We start from the raw sequence: 17379 nt of genomic DNA on the forward strand, positions 1-17379 counted from the left end.
CAGCCCATGCTCAATCCACTGAGCTACGCCAGCCAGGGCAAAATTTGTAATGATTTTTAAACAAGGGGCACTGCATTTTTCTACTGTATAACTTAATGAATTAAGTAGCTGGTGCTGGCTCCCAGTGTTGAACACTATTCCCAGGTTCATTTCAGCTGGTGGTCTGTCCTTGATAGTAAAGCCAAACTGGCTCTGAATCTCAGAGCTGTTCAGTCCCTGGTCCTCATGTGATTCCCACTCCTGCAGATGGCAAAGTGTTCTGGCATCTGTGCTATCCAACTCCTGCATACCCTACAAAGCCCAGTTAAGCACTGACATTCTGAATACTGCCTCCAGCTCCCTCACACGTCCTTCCCCTGCAGCATCAATAAGCAAAATAGCACAATGAGCCCCAGGACCTGAGTGCCTGAGTTCAAATCCCTGCTCTGCCAGTTACCTGTGTGACCTTGAGCGAGTCATTGAACTATTCCCATGTCTCAGTTTCCTATCTATAAAATGGGTATAATAAAAGCTCGTATGATTATTATAAGGATTAAACAGGTGAATATATATAAAAAACATTTAGAACAAAGCCAGGTACACAAAGATGTTAGATATTATTACTTACTAACCATTTTCCCCTAATGCTTATATGTTCTGTTTAGATCATTACCTTCAACATTCAATTCATACTATCATTAAAATATAAATTATATAATTTTTCCCCACTGTTAAGCCAGGTGCCAGCACACCATTTCTATGAAGGGCCAGACAGTAAATATTTTAGGCTTTGTGTGTCACACATTCTATCCCAACTACTCAGCTCTGCCTTCGTAGCATGAAAGGAAATGTATAAACAATGGGCATGTTATAAAGTTCCAATAAAACTTTATTTACAAACATACAGACAGGCGCCAAATGTGGCTCACTGGCCCGAGTTTGCTGAGTGCTGGCAGAGCCTTCCAGGTCTTTCCTGTCCACTTTAGATTAAAGGTCAAACTCATTCCCAGGACCTAGGAGACCCCACACACTGTTCTCTAATCTCATGTGCCCACCACCCTCCTTCTCCCTTAACCCCTCCTGTGCAGCACACACAGGTACTCTGCGAGCACACAGCTTTCTCTTGACTCGGGGCCCCTCGACGTACTAGTCCCGCAGCCAGGGCTTGCAACTTGTTCGCACCGGAGGAACTTCACGTTGGACCAACGGAACTCGTGTCTAACAACGACATCCATTCAATTGTCAGTATCTCAGCTGCCAATCACCTGTAGCAAACTGTTAGTCCCAACCTGGCTTACCTTGATCACTGATTATTTCCAAAAGCTTATACCCTGCTATCAACCTGTAGATCCTCAAGTCACTTCGGCTGATTTTAGCAATGGCCAAGATAAAATTTAATAAGGACAGCTAAGCTGTTGGTGGTTCAGAGGTGACCGAATGTACTTTCAAATAACAGTTGAGTGATTTTGGGGATTTGCCTTTTCACACTGGCCAAATGCCTCCTTATTATTGAGGACTGGCTACGAGCAGGGCAGTGTGCTGGTGGACAGCAGACAAGGAGTGTCCCCCTCCACCATGAGCATACATTCCAGGAGGGAGGCAGGCACTAGAGAAGGAAATGAATAAATAATCAAGACCATTTGAGGTGGCTATTATCACTTTATCAGGGTAACAGAATTGAGAGGACTGAGGTGAGGGGCCGGCCGTTGATGGCACAGCTGAGGAGGAGCTGGACCCTGAAAGACACAAAGCAGTGCCATGGGAAGAACCAAGGTAAGAGAGCACCAGGCAGCAGGGACAAAGGGACACTGTCAGGAAACACAGGACACATGTGGGAACAAAAAGGGGCCGGTGCAGCTGGAGGGTCGGAGGGAGGAGGACGGCAGTGAGTGATGAGGGAAGAAAGGTTGGGCTGGATCACAAACACCCTTCTAGGCCGGAGTAAGAAGTGTTGATGTCACTCTAGTGAGTACAGGAAACCACTTCAGTAGGGGATGGGTGTTGAGAACCAGTGGGGAAGAAATCAAGCTGCAGGGCGCAGACCAGATTACAGGAGGGGACAATATAGTAAGTAAATAGTGATCACTGTTCCAGCAGCTGATCCTTACTGGGTGGCGGCCACCAGGCAGTGGCATTCTTCTCATGAACTCTTCCATGAACTCACTTCTCATTCTTCTCTTCCATAAACTCACTCCTTTCGTCCCTGCAACAGCTGCCCAATGGAGCACCTACTGAACCCTTTTTACAAGCAGGGAAACTGAGGCTCAGACATTAAATGAATTAGGGAGAGGCAATGGAATCTGAGGAGTGGACAGAGATGAAAAATATTTTAGACCACACTGTCCAGTGCAGGAGCCACTAGTCATAGGTGGCTATTTAAATGAACTAAAATTAAATAATAAAACTCTAATTCCTTGGTTACATTAGTCATATTTCCAGAGCTCAGCAGCCATCATCACAGAAAAGTCCTGTTAGACCATGCTGTTTTAGAGGAAGCAGAACCTGGTGTTGATGTGGGTGTTGAGAGTGAGGGAAGGGTGGGTTCGTCTTCACCCTTGGAGCCTCTCCATAAACTCAGCTCAGAAGGTTAAGCCACCGGTGCAGGGCCACACAGCTATGAAGCTGTCTGTGAGGCACATTCCACCCTACTCCCTTTTGCCACCACACTGAATTCATTCACTCAATAGATGATGGTTGAGCAACGCTATTTTTCTACGGATGCAGATGAGCACTGTCATTTTTCTATCCAGGTACCTTGGCAGGTAACACATGGCTCACACATGGGCCTGGCTCTCGGGTTGCCTAAATAATGTCCCCCTCAAAGATGTCCACATCCTAATCACAGAACATGAAACTATATCATCTTCCATGGCAAAATGGACTTTGCAGCTATGATTAAATTTAGGATCTGGAGATTGGGTGATTATCTTAGATTATCCTAGTTACCCAATGTAATTACAGAAGGGCCCTTATAAAAGGCTGGTTGGAGAGCCAGAGAAAGAGATTTGTTGCTGCTACAAACTGGCTTTAAATGTGGAGGAAGGGGCCATGAGCCAAGGGCTGTAGGTGGCCTCTAGATGCTGGAAAGGCAGGAAACACCAGGTCAGCAGCTTGTCTTAGCATTTACAACCACCTACCTAAGTGGCATCACATCATTCGTTCTGATCATTCACTGTTAAGCATAGAATGTTGATTTCTCACCATGGAGAAGGGGAATTCAGGTCCCATTCAACCCTCGCCTCTTCCCCATAGAGGTAATCTGGTCACAAACACTATTTCTGGTCAGATCAGCACTTGGGGTTTGCACTATAAAGATGACAGAAACACTACATGCAGTGGGGACCCTTCGTCCATTGTAACTTTTCCTCTATCCTGCTTTAGTTTTCTCTGGAATTAATAATTACCCCGTTTTATTATTTTCCAGTTTTCTCTATACATCAGTATCAAACTAACTACAAACTGTCCAACTCTTCCATCAGTGCATTTCACTATCTTCATAATAACCATAACCATCCAAAATTTTTATTTATCTGGTTCACCCCCAAGACCCCCGGGGCCTAGCACCTCCTGGCACCAGTAGGTGCAGAATAAATATTTATTGCCCAAGTCTGTCCTTTTGACCTTGGGAGCTTGTTATAAGGAACATTGAGGAAAAAGGCTGGAAAAGCACATTTGAGAAGCAGATAGCAGGCTCCACTTTCATGCAAGGCGATAAGAACTCCTTAGCACCTCGACTCAGAACTCGTCATTCACAACTGTAAACACATAGCAAAAGCTGGAGCAGCAAAAGTCTATAAAGAATGCCGGTTACAGTTAATATCTGTTAATAACTCTGTTTATAACATGATTTGTTGTCTTTTTTGAAATGCTAAGTATCAGTCGGAGGTTAAAAGAACATGTGTGTGTGTTATCAGGTGCTGTGCTAAGCACTTTCTGCAGGTCACACCGTGAGGACGTGGCAGAGCTGAGCCCGGGACTCTGTGCTGTTTGTTCTGTCTGGGGCACTGGCTGCTCCAGAATGAAAATCTGGCCTGTCCTGGAGCCTCACATGGCCTTGCTCGGGGCCTCCCAGTATTGTCACAGCACTCCTTGGGAGTGAAAGGGACCTGAATGCCCCCACCACTTCACTTCCTCAACCAAGAGTCAGCTAACATGCAGAGGACCCTGGCCCAGGGTGGGCTCACTCCCAGCCCAGGATCCCCAGAAACTAAGACCAGGAAACCTCCTGGTCACCTGGTCCACTCCTGTAGACACCAGCTAACCCAGAAATCTTTCTACCGCAGGCTGCACTGATGGGTCAGACATTTGGGGGAAGAGCCAGACACTCTCACAGCAAAATATTAATCAGAATCTACAGGGTCCTCCATTGCTCCTCCAGCTCATGGTTCTCACCCCTTTCAAACTCCCAAATGGGCCGCTCCAGGCCCCTTCCTCTGATGGAGGAGACTATTCCCTGACACCCCCCTCCAGAGCCCCACCCACCAAGCCCTCTTTCCACCCTGAAACAGAGGGGTATGCACAGCTCGGACTTCATAGACCTTCAGCGTCCTCTGTGCGGATGACCCATAATGAGCGTTTCCACTCCCGCCAGCTCATTGGCTGGCCCAGCTGCCTCACAAACGCCAAGACACCAAATAAAACCACAGGTTTTTCCAGTTCCAACACTAGCCACGGCATCAAGAGTGTCTGGGGCTTATCCGGGCCATTGGTCTCTTCAACCAGGTGCCCAGGGACTGATGTGCTGCCACGTTAGGGACAGAGGTCTGGCAGGTCCCGTACCAGGGGTACCCGAGATGTTTCAGGCAGCACATGGTCAGAAAACGTACAGGGTGAGGCACCAGGAAGTTTACAGTTGTGAGTACACAAAACAGAGTTTATTCTATTATTATTTATTAACTATTGTATTATTTTCCATACTAATAACTATAAACCTACTTTTGCCCCACCCTGGAAACCTGAACAGTAAAACAGTGATTTTCCCAGACATCACTACCTTGGATGACACCACAGAAGGAAACTGAAGCAGAGATGCTGGCAGACACAGCCCTAACCAGGTGATGAAGGCTGACATCACTAGTGATTGGTCACATCAATATCACGTGGATGTCATGCGAGTATCATGAACTCCCGAGATGTGACGAAGAAGGCACCTCTCTCTGCGCCGTTCTTCTGTAAAACCTGCAACCCTGCGTAGTGACGAGAACATCAGACAAACCAAACTGAGCACGTTCTGCTAAATCCCTGCCCTGCCCTCATCAACACTGTCAAGGTCATACAGAGTGAGGGGAATCTGAGAATCTGTCACAGCAAACAGGCCTTCGGAGACAGGACGACTGAATGGAACGTGGTATTCTGATGGGGTCATGGAGCAGGAAGAGGATATTGGGGGTAATCTAGTGAAATATAAACAAAGTCTGCAGTTTAATTAGTAGTCAGGCACCAGTGCTGGGGCCTGATTATGAGACGTGTACCACAGTGATATCAGATGGTGATGTCACGGGAAACTGACACTTGAACCGGGGCATGGGAGTTCACTGCACTCTCTCTGACATATTTTGTAAACCTAAAATTATTTCAAGATAAAGATTTCATTTCTTAAAAAGTGATTGCATTTAAAGAGCACTATTAATCTAATAATAATGTGCCTATACAGCCAAAATCATCACCACGGTGCCAGGCAAAGGAGGTTGGGGAGTCACAGCCCATGTCCTGCTCCGTCCACTCCGTGCCCGAGTCAGCCACATGAATCCTTCTCAAACCGAACTCCTGAAGCAGGACCCTGATTCGCCATGCACGGCCTTGGCTTTTGTGATCCTGCTCTTTGGGAACCCATCTTCAAAGAAACAAGCAGAGGAATTTGCAGGGAAAGGTCTGCCAACAAAAATCTTTAGAGGGTAAAACTGAAAATGACCCCCAAATCCGACACCTGGAATCTGGTTAAGTGGTTCAATAGCTCCGTGGAGCATTAGCAGCCATTCAAAAGGGATGTGTGTAAATGGGAGGGAAACGTGTCACAGATGGTCTCTAGCACAACGACTCGACTCTTCACAGAGCTCTAACTCGGGGATCCCCAGAGCTGTGCCTGCAGAGGTTCCCGCACAGCCGGCATTCTGATCCCTAAGCCTGGGTTTCTCTCCTGCATATAGAGCCTCCTGCAAGCAAGGCTCAGCAGAACTGCAGCTAGTACTGACCACCACCACCACTGCCTCGGAACACCAGCTAACAATTATGGGGCACCTAGTAGGTGCTTGGAACCGTGCTCAGTTCTTCCCTGCCTTGCTCCTTCAATTCTCCCAACAGCCCTCAGAGGCAGAAACAATTATTATCCCCATTGTACAGACGAGGAGACTGAGGCTTGCAGACTTACCCAACTTGCCCAAGAACACATTGCTGACACTCAGGAATGGAACCCAGATCCATGCCTCACCCCCTAACTACAGCTGCGGCCCTCTTGAGATATCCATGTCCTTGTAAAACTGTGCTGTGTGATCAAAAAAAAAATCTTTTAAAATCCTGCAGGCCTTTACCAGAAAGTAGTTTTTCAAAGACAGAATGAAAGGGATGGTGGGGAGGGCCTGGTTGGGAGGCAATGCAGCCCCTGGGTGAAGCACCCGATGCAAAGCCCTCAGAAGCCTCAGTTTCATAAGAGTCGATGCTGGCCCTGGGGGAGTGTCCTGAGTCACCTACCTTGGAAAGGACAATGGCCTGAGACCAGTGTTTCCTGCCACAGAGTCAGAGTGACCCAAGTGGGGAGTGCTGTGTCCAGGTGACTTGTGCAAGCGCCCCCAGACCTGAGAGGATCAGTGCATGTATGCCCCCAAGGGGCACTTCTGGCCTCCCTGAATGGTCAGAGGTCTGGTCTACCTCTGGTCCACACTCTCCCTGGCCTGCCAGGCCCTGCATGACCACCTCGCTGACCACATCCTTCCACCCACCTCCTTTCTCCCTGCACAAGCTGCTTGGACCTTCTGTCCCTCGAAAGGCAACTGTGTCACTAACTCAGGGCCTTGGCCCTTGCTGCTCCCACATGAAACTTTTCTCCCAAATCCTGCCCAAGGCTGGCTCTTTCTCTTTACTCTAGGCAGGCTGCAGATCTGTTTTTCCTAAATCTATGCGCTAAACACAGAGGATGCCAGCCATTTGTCAGTTCCTGTTGTCCACAGTCCATGGCAGGACGGGGGTCAGTTGGGGTTGTTGCTCATTGTTAAAGGCCAACAAAGGAGGGTTGGGCCCTTACCTGGTCTCAAGAAATTTAGCTCCAAGTCTCACTATTTACAAATACTTGCTGTGTGCCTCTGGGAAAATCTCCTAACCTTTCTGATCTCCTTTATGAAAAATGAGGTGACTGGACTTGATCCATGGGTTTTTGCCTCTATTCTTCCAGGACACGCATGATAATAGCTCACCTGGCTGAGAGCCAAGCCAAGCCCTGTAAGTCATGTATGATGTCTTACAGAGCTTGATACTTAGATACACACACATTTATGTAAGTATACATATACTCATTTATACATACATATATACACTCATTTAAATATATACATATACATATTACTATTCATGTAATCCTCACAACAGCCCTATGAATCAAATACCATTTTCATCCCCACACTTTCCCACTTTATAGGTGAGAATGGGGAGCCATGAAGAGGTTACATTTTGTGGCTGAAGATCCAAGCTAGTGAGGGGCAGAGCCAGGACTGCAACCTGGATGGTGTGGCTTTAACCCCCACCCTACCGTCTCTCAGTGACATGATCCACTGACACCCCAAGGCCCCTGCCACGAATGCACCTGGATTCTAGAGAGGTTGTCCCTAAAGACATGAGCAGAGAAGTAGAGTCTCCTTTGACATGGAGGTTGGGTACCAACAGCATGTAAGTCATCAAAACCACAGAAAGTTAACATTGAAAAATCCCTTAAGACGGCCTTAAAGTAATGCATCCATGGCTTTGTACGCAAGATCCCTGGACTGCACCACCTGTGTATAAACATCAACTAGACACAGGGATCCTGAGTGTGCAACACAGACAATGCAGGAGAGAGAGTGTGCTTGGCATGGCCAGACACCCACACTGTAAGGGGGGCATGGAACGAGCCCTGAGGGGGGACTGGCAGGGTCCCCTGTCCCATTCTTGCCCTCACTCTGGCACACATTGTCCATCGGCGGTGACCTCACCGGCACTAGGTAGGCAGGTGTTTGTCTTCTTCCTGAAGAACATGCTGGTTTCTCCTCAGCGACGTGTGCAACTGAGACCCCAGTGCTGAACCCCACTTGTCAGGGCCATGGCCACCCTGACACACAACTCACTCTGGCCATAACCAGCCTGGCTGCGTCTGATCCAACGCCCTACCATGTTCATCGCCCTGCCCCTTTCCCTCCCACTCAAAGCGATATTTGGAATACAAGTGAATGACAGGAAGCATTGTTACTGAGACCAACTTGAATCTACTTTCATTTCAAATAAAGTGAATCATTCCAGATTTAGATGCTCCATGAAAATTTCTTGCAATGCCTGCAACTAACTGCTGTGTGTGTGGCAGGAAGTATCTCTGAGGATACTTCCAGGCCCAAGGCTCTGGGACAGGGGTTGTAAACAAGGTGGCCCACTGACCAGAGTGAGCCCACAGGTAGAATTTATCTGAATGGTGCTCTGTGTGTGTTCATGCAAATTAGGTATTAATGTTCAAAAATTGGACATTTCACATTAAAAAAAACAACTAGATTGCCAGCTTTTATTCAAATGTAGGGGTGTCTGGAGACACTGGGCCTGCACTCCCCCATGGCAATAGTGGGCTGGAGAGAAATAGCTGCTGCCCCCTCAAATGGGCCACTTCAGCATGCTCCCCACCACTCCCTACTATATTACACCTGGTCCTTTTCACATATTAACAGTGTTTGCTTGGTTTCAACTGGCCCTTGGGTTTACGACCTCGAGGTCCGACAATGGCTCTTCTCCCACAGAGAACTTTTGCTAGGGGGCATTCTCTCATAAACAGACCTGTTTCTCAGAGAGAACATGGTCCATCTGAATTTAGGACCTTTGCACACAATGGAAACTCTTTCCCTCTTTTCTTTGTCATCTCTGCTGAAATGTTACTTCTCTGGGTAAGACTTTCTGTTCTCCTTGATTATAACTCCTCCTATTAATGCATCTTCCTAGTTCCTTACATGTTCCATTCTCCATATTTTCAATATTTTCATAGTTTGTAATTACAGAGTTACCTGGCTGATTTTTAAAAAATGTGTATGTATTTTATAAAAGTTTCTGAAAGGTGGTGCCTTCACAGGGTCAAATAGTAAATTCAAATAGCACACAAGAGAAGTGTGTGATAATTGTTCTAGTGGCTATCTTCCCTCTTGAGGGATCACGTTTATTTTTGGTTCATGCCTACAACTCATCAGGGGGCCTGGCCCATTAAATCTGTTAAATATACAATGAGTTGTGGCAGGAGTGGGTGTAGGGGCTGGTGGTGTATTAGTTTCCCTTTGCTGCTGCAACACACTACCACACACTTAGTGGCTTAAAACAACACACACACAACTTCTGGGGGTCAGATGTCTGATGTGGATCTTACTGAACTAAAACCAAGCTGTCAACAGGTCTGTGCTTCTCTCTGGGAGCACGAGGGGGGAGCCCATTTTCTTGCCTTGTTCCGCTTCCAGAGCTGTTCTCCACCTTGCCCGTCACCTTAGACACCCTCCATCTTCAAAACCAGTAATCTTAGGTCAAGTGTTTCTCACATTCATCACTGCCTCACTCTCTTCCTCTGCCTCCTTTTTCTAGTTTTAATGACTTTGTGACTACACTGGGCCCACCTGAATAATCCAGAATCATCTCCCTACTTTAAGGTCACCTGACTGGCAACCCTACTACCAACTGCGACCTTCATTCCCACCCCCCAATGCCATGTAACCTGACATAATCACAGGTCCCAGGGATTAATTAGGATGTGGAGATCTCTGGGGGGTGCGGGGGCATTATTCTGCCTACCACAGGAGGGATTTTCCTGAATGGTGAAGATTCTCTGAATGATTCTAAGTTGAGTTAATTATCTTCTGACCATGTACTCAAGTCCTCAAAAACAATGACATGAAACAGCAAATATTGTACAGATATAGTTGTTAATTGTGAAATTATAAAGTGGCACTTTTTAATACAAGCCAAGACTTCCTTACCCATAGAGATTGCATCTGCAATTAGATGCAATTCTGCACATAAAGTGTTTAGTTCAGGGCCTGGTACACAGTAAGTGCTCAATAAATGCTAGTTTAAAAGTGGGGGGCCGTGCAAAACAAGATGGCACCAGGTATCATTGACAATGTAGGTGTGCCTGACTCAGAACGAGAGCATTTGTTCAACAAAATATCTAGAGAGCACCACTCCCTAATGAGCTATGAGGCAAGGTGCTTGGGATGGCAAGCAAATCAAAGAGCCTTGCCCTCATGGACCTTCTTCTTTATGTAATAGGTTGAATTTCAACTCCAGAAAAACAGAAGAAAAAGCAGCTCCACTTACGTGCACAGGATGGACTGGTCCTCTCGATCTGAGAACAGAAAGGAAAGAGAGCCGTGAGTTAGCAGTAGCTCTGGGCTGAGAGCCTGGGCCCCCTGGACCTCCCATTCTAAGCCCTTGCACACTGGCCTCACTACGGTGACAAGGGGCCAGCTGGGCTCACTGCCCAGGTCATAGTGGACAAGACCAAAGCCAAGAGGGCAGCAGGGCTCTTTTAGATACTCCTCCTGACCCCAAGGTCATGGGGGCAGCCAAAGAAAGATTCTAGAGTCTGGCTTGTTCAGGGGGCAGTGACCTTCCCAGCCCCACCAGCTCTAGGGGTCCTGGGACAGCCACTATGTCCAGATTCCGTCCCAGACAGAACACAGACTTTGGACCCAGAAAGACTGGGATCCATTTCATCACTTCCCAGCTCTGCAGCCCTGGGCAAGTATTTTTAACCTCTCCATGCCTCAGTTCCTTCATCTGGAATATGGGGTAGTGGACACTCTTTTTTTTTTTTTTAAATCCAGCATCTAGTGTTCCCTCTTCTTGCAGGAAGACCATCCTGTGTTCCTTTAGGAGACATGACCCCTTCCCTGCCCCTGCCACCATGTACAGTCTTGGTGGGGCTGCCCCTCCAGCTTCCCCAGCCATGAAGCAAGAATGGGTCCCAGACTGTGTCAATCAGGTCCTTCAAGCTGGATCTAGGACAGGGAATGACAGTGGTGGACACAGCCCTGAGGGGGCCTCACAGCCTGTCCCCTGAGCCCAAGCAGTTTCGTCATTTCCTGAGGCTGGCTCCCAGTCTTCCCATCCCATCTGTGAGCTCTCAGACGCTTCTCTACAAATTCCTTCCCTAGATTAGGTGCCAAGTGAGGCTCTGTTGCTCACTACCAGAGAATCCTGGCAGATATAGTGGGCATCAGGAGATTCAAAGTGATCAAGAAGGCATTACCAATCATCTCCCAAAGTGGCCTCAGAGGGTGGAGCCAGGATCTGGAGCCTGTTTCCTCCTCTATGATGGACACGGGGAGAGTTACCAACAACTTTAATCATCAACCAATCAACCATAACTGAGAAATCAGAGCATCATATCTACTGGTGGACAACGGCAAAGCAGCAAGCATTTCTCCAGACCATTCCTCAGCTCCATCTCCATCATCACAGAGCTCAGACCCTCAGGATCAAAGGTCTCCTTCAATCTTGTAAAACTCTTCTCCAAGTTTCTTCCACTTTGGATGTTTTTAAAAGATGTAAACATAAACTTGCCATATGACCCAATAATTCTATTCCTAGGAATCTACCCAAGAGCACTGAAAACATATCTTACAAGATTTACAAGTGTATGTTTTCAGCAACATCATCATAAAGACTAAAAAATAGAAACAACCCAGATGTCCATCAACTGATGACTAGATAAACAAAATGTTGAATAGCCATGCCATGGAATATTATTCAGCCATAAAAGCAATGAAGTACTGATTCATGCTACAACCTGGAAGCCCCTCAAAAACGTTATACTAAGTAAAAGAAGTCAGACACAAAGACCACATATCATATGATTCCATTTACATCAAATGTCCAGAGCAGGCAAATCCATTGAGACAACAGATTAGTGTTTGCTGTAGGGGTGTAGGGGGCAGTGACGGTGTTACTGCACACGAGCATGAAGGATCATTTGGGGTTCTCAGTTTGTGGTGATGCTTACAGAACTCTGTCCTTTTACTGAACACCATTGAAAACACTGAACACCATTGAAAACACCCATTTTAAGTGTAAAACAGTGAATTTTTGGTATGCAAATTTTAAGTCGCTCTTTAAAAAATCATAAATAGAGCCCTGGCTGGTGTGATTCAGTGGACTGAGCACTGGACTGTAAACCAAAGGGTTGCTGGTTCGATTCCCAGTCGGAGCACACGCCTGGGTTGTAGGCCAGGTCCCCAGTAGGGGGCACTCAAGAGGCAACCACACATTGATGTTTCTCTCCCTCTCTTTCTCCCTCCCTTCCCCTCTCTAAAAATAAATAATTAAAATCTTTAACAAATAAAGTAAAATCATAAATAGAATTTTTTAATGGTCACTATTAAATGTCTGAATTTTAAACAGATTCTGGTCTGGGAGCTCAGCTTCATCAGCTCATTCAACCTCAGCACCTGTCCCAACCCCAGTAGCTTTTCCAGAACTGTGCACCCTACCATGCAGCTCCATGAGTTTTCCCAGTTTAAACTCGGCCTTTTTCAGCATTTTGACTTTTCTAACAAAGACATTATGGAGTAAATAGATTGGCAAGACCTTTCTCTGTATTTTCCAATAAATTGAGTGGAATCAATTTATTGACTACTTCTTTCAAGTCATTTGTCTGCACCCCTCAGGTCATGGTTTCTAACATCTTCCAGATTTGGCGCACCTGTTGAAGCTGAGCATTAGAGGTCTTCTGAATCTGATTGTTTCATTTTCCAGTAAAACCAACACAGAATGAACAAAGCAAATAACCATGGGTAGTCTTAACATCAACGTGAGCTTCAGTCATGATCTGCCTGTTTTTGACTACGGAGCACATTTTGTCATGGGTAATATCCACTCCCTAGAAGTCAGGCAGACAGGTTTGCCCTGAACATCCTCAGTAAATAACCTGAATTTTCTAATGCAATTTTATCATTCTGCAGATCAGCTAGTCTCACTTCAAAAAAAAAAAAAGACGCTTGAGACCATCAGATGCGATTTTGGTTCCTTGAATTCTCATGACTAGTGTGTTTCGCATATTTCTTACATTGAACAAAGCTGTTGCTTTTGCATTATAGCCATCTTCCTTATAAAATGGATCGGCCACTTTCTTCTTGGCTCTTTTTTTGCAGCCTTTCATAAGGTGCTCGTTCTCACCTACCACCATGGTGCTGCCCAGAGAGCACCAAAAAGCTAAAGAACTGTTTTTAAATCTTTGCTTGGCTCCCCACTGACCTTAGATAAGGCCCAAACTCCTGAGCATGTTAACTTAACTCCTAAGCCTCCCATGACTGACTGCTGCCCACCTCCCCAGCCTTGGCACCTCTACCTCCCTCCCTCACTCTTAACAACACCCCTGAGACAACCCCTGAACACATCCCATGCCTCTTTGTTCAGGCTCTTCCCTCTGCATAGAAGGCCTTCCTCTTCTTTCCCTGGCTACTTCCTGGTCTCCCAGTCTCAAAGATGATACATCTTCCAGGAAGCTTCCCCACTGTGAGGGAGCCAGGGGCTGTCTTGACTGTAAGTCTCTGTCAGCACTCCCGAACTATCGCAGATAGTCAACATCGCTCAAAGAAATAAGCACCTCCGCACCAGCCTCCTCAAATAATCCACTGCTGCCTCTAAGCCCCTCCCAGAAACTCTGGAGCTATCACTGGTTTCTGCCCATTCCCAAGATAGAGGCAATGCTCCACCTCCAGAGTTCCACCGCCCCTGTGCTCTTGTCTCTGCTTGTGTCTCTGCCCCACAAAACAACAGACCCGTCACAGACAGAAGCATCCTGTCCTGTCCCCCACATCCCCCTGCTCCTGGAACCCTAGCCCCCAAGCCCTAAACCCTGACACAGAGAAAGTTTAGCTTGGTGAGCTTTGAAAAATGCCAACCCCAAACCTAGAAGACATGAGTTCCTTGATGCAGAAGCTCAATATACACAGAAGAAACGGAATCATTCATTCATTCATTCATTCAACAAATACTTTTACAGTACCTACCAGGTATCCAACACTATGCTAGGTCCTGAAACTACCACACGATAGTATCTAACACTTAGCACCTCCTCTGTGCCTCACATTGTTTTAAGCATTTACTTGTATTAACTCATTCAACCCTCACACATCCTATGAAATACACTTTTTATTCCCATATTACAGATGAAAAAACTGAGGCACAAAGAAATTTTAAAACTCGCCCACAATTACAGAGCTACTATGTGGATGAGGCAGAATCTGAATCCAACACGTACTATTTACTGAACACCTACTGTGGTCCAGACACACTGTCTGGCACGTCCCATGTGTGGCCTTTGATCCAAACTCTTTCAGAGCTGAGGAGGTTGAGGTTCGATAGCCCAAAGCCTCACAGCCACTTCAATGACCAAGCCGGGTTTTGAATCATTGTGAGTCAGAGCCTGGGCTCTTTCTGCTTTTCCGAGACAGTGCACAGGAAATGGAACATAGGTCCAGAGGGGCTCAGGCTCCAGGGGTATGAAGGAAGGCACCAGGGGACAAGGCAGCTTGGGAAGGCCAGCAGGGACCAGGCAAAGGAAGGAGTGAGGACTACTGCCCAGGCTAGGGGAGCAGCTGTGCTAACCTCTAAGGTGGGAAGAACGAAACCAGGGCAGGAAGTGGCCTCCAGGATGGAAGGGTCTGCTTCCCAAGAATTGGATCTCAAATCTGAAGACTTGTCCCTTCACTGCTGCTGCACCTGGCCTAAGAACCACAGCTCTTGACCCAGATCCTCCTCCCCCATCTCCCTGCTCTGCCTGTGCCCCTGTGCCATTCTCACAGGGCAGCCTTTCCTCATGTAAAGTTAAAACACTGTGGTAGATATACATAACATAAAATTTACCATTGTGACCATTTTTAAGTGTACAACTCAGTGGAACTGAGCACATTCACACTGTTGTACAACCATCACCACCATCCATCTCCAGAACTTTTTTCACCCTGCCAGAGTGAAACGCCATACCCGTGAAACACTAACTCCCCATTCTCCCTTTCCCCAGACCCCCGCAATCACCATTCCACATTCAGCCTCTATGAATTTAACTGTAGAAACCCCGTCTAAGTAGAATCATACAGTAGGTGCCCTTTTGTGACTGGCTTATGTTATTTAGCATGCTATCCCCAAGGTTCATCCATGTGTTAGAATGACCTTTCTTTTTAAAGTTGAGTAATATTCCAGTGTACAGGTCTACCACATTTTGCTTGTCTATTCATCTGTTGATGGACTCTTGGGTTGCTTCCACCTCGTGGCCGTTGTGAATGGTGCTGCTAAGCACATGGGTGTAAAAACATCGGTTAAATCCCTGCTTTCACTTCTTTTGACTACATGATCAGGACAGCTGGATTATATGGTTTTTTCTGCTTAACTTTTTGGGAAGTTGCCACACTGTTTTCCATAGTGGCTGCACCATTTTACATTCCCTCCAGCAGTGCCCCGGAGTTCCAGTTCCTCCACACCCTCACCAGCACATTGCTTTCTGGTTTTTGATAGCTGCCCTTCCAATGGGTGTGAGGCGGTATTGCATTGCAGTAGAGGAATCTTCTTTCTTATTAGATTTATTGGGGTGACACTGGTTAATAAGATCATATAGGTTTCAAGTATACATATCTATGATACATGGTCTGTATATTGCATTGGGTGCCCACCACCCAAAGTCAAAAAACCAGCTGGTGAGTCCTGGTGGCCCTCAATCTCCCAGCCATGGCCTATGAGGTCTGGCAAGATGTCCCCCACCTGCCTGCCTCATTGGCACCACTCTCTCATCACCAATACCTCCCCCTACATACACATTCAGCGTCTAAACAGCTACCTGATCTTCACAGAGAATACTCTCCCCCCAGCTGTTACCATAGTTGATTCCTTCCCATCATCTCAAGGGCTTCTACTCCCAGAGAGGCCTTTTTAATTCCGTTCACTGGGGTGCATGCCATACCCGAAAATTAACCTGTTTCTTTCTTTCACACCACTTAGAACCATCTGGAATGACCTCATATTTGGCCCTCTCTCTACTTTAGAAAGCGAGTTTTATCAGGGAAGAGCTGGTTTGTCCATTTTGTTTAACATTGTAGCTTTAGTACCTGGCACATAGTAGGTGCTCAATTATATTGATTAGATGGAATGATGGATGGATGGATAGATGGATAAATGGGATGGGAGAAGGCAACACCTGTGCTCACTGGGGACCAGAGAGGACAGTAATGGGCATGTCTAGATCAGGGAATGTCCACCATATAAGGAAGATCAGGCTACCCTGGGGCAAGATAAAGGAGATGACCAGGGAAACTCCACGGATCCTATGCCCACCTCTGACCAATTCTGTCTCTTCCCTCAGATTACAGATGGACATTCTGGTGACTTGATGATTCAGTTAGGCTACATCCTCAGAACAAAAGGCAGATGAGCCAAAAGGCTATTTAATTTCTCATTCTCATTCTTACTTTTTCTACCTTGGGTAACATCTGCCTCTGGGGCTCATGTTCAGGAGTGTGGAGAGATGCCCCTCAGGTAAGACTGATCTCTGAGCTGATGGCCAAGGGGAAGCCCTTGCAGGGAGCAGGGCCATGGGGACACGCAGGACAGAGGAGGGAACTCTCCATCACCACACAGTCCTGTCTTCCAGTCCAGCTGCATTGACTGTGATTAGGCGCACACACCCTGCCCCTGCTGTGATGCCCGGGCTGCCCACAACCCCTCAGAAACACCCACAGCAGGGACCCCCCATATGTGCCCAAAAAGAGACACATAAGCTGGTCTCTGCAATAACATTAGTGAAAGCAAAAGACCAGAAATAAGCCATTTAACCAGCCTACCACCTGCAGGCCAGTGAAATACATTCTGGTACAGTAAAAAAAAAAGGCACATGAGGCAGCCATTGAAAAGAATCTTCATGGACTGATGCAGAACATTCTCCAAGATACATTAAGCTAGAAGAGAAAAGGTTAGGGAATGTTGCATTATACCTTTTATGCTTTAAAAAGGACACACACACACACAAACCCTCAAATACTTACCTATCTGTCAGATATATTATGAACCCACTCTTGTTACTGGCAACAGAGAGGACAAGAGCCCGAGGGACAGGCAGGAAGGGAGGACACTCACTTTCTCTCCATCTTTTATCCTGTTGGTGTTTGTGCGACGAGTCTGTATAGACGTTCCCTCAACCCACCAAAA

At 46.7% G+C, this 17379-nt stretch overlaps 1 protein-coding gene across 3 annotated transcripts in view; it reads right to left on the reverse strand.

The window, feature by feature from the left end:
- MYH11 (myosin heavy chain 11) overlaps nucleotides 1-17379 on the reverse strand; it is a 118773-nt gene that overhangs the window by 56852 nt on the left and 44542 nt on the right. For all 3 annotated transcript variants that reach the window (XM_045819291.1, XM_045819290.1, XM_045819292.1), the window contains exon 4: nucleotides 10498-10525. In XM_045819291.1, coding sequence (XP_045675247.1) covers nucleotides 10498-10525 — 28 coding nt within the window. The remainder of the gene's footprint in view (nucleotides 1-10497; nucleotides 10526-17379) is intronic.

The sequence above is a fragment of the Phyllostomus hastatus genome, unplaced genomic scaffold (genome assembly GCF_019186645.2).
Source record: "Phyllostomus hastatus isolate PE091 unplaced genomic scaffold, TTU_PhHast_1.1 phas_scaffold_385, whole genome shotgun sequence".
Taxonomy (NCBI): Eukaryota; Metazoa; Chordata; class Mammalia; order Chiroptera; family Phyllostomidae; genus Phyllostomus; species Phyllostomus hastatus.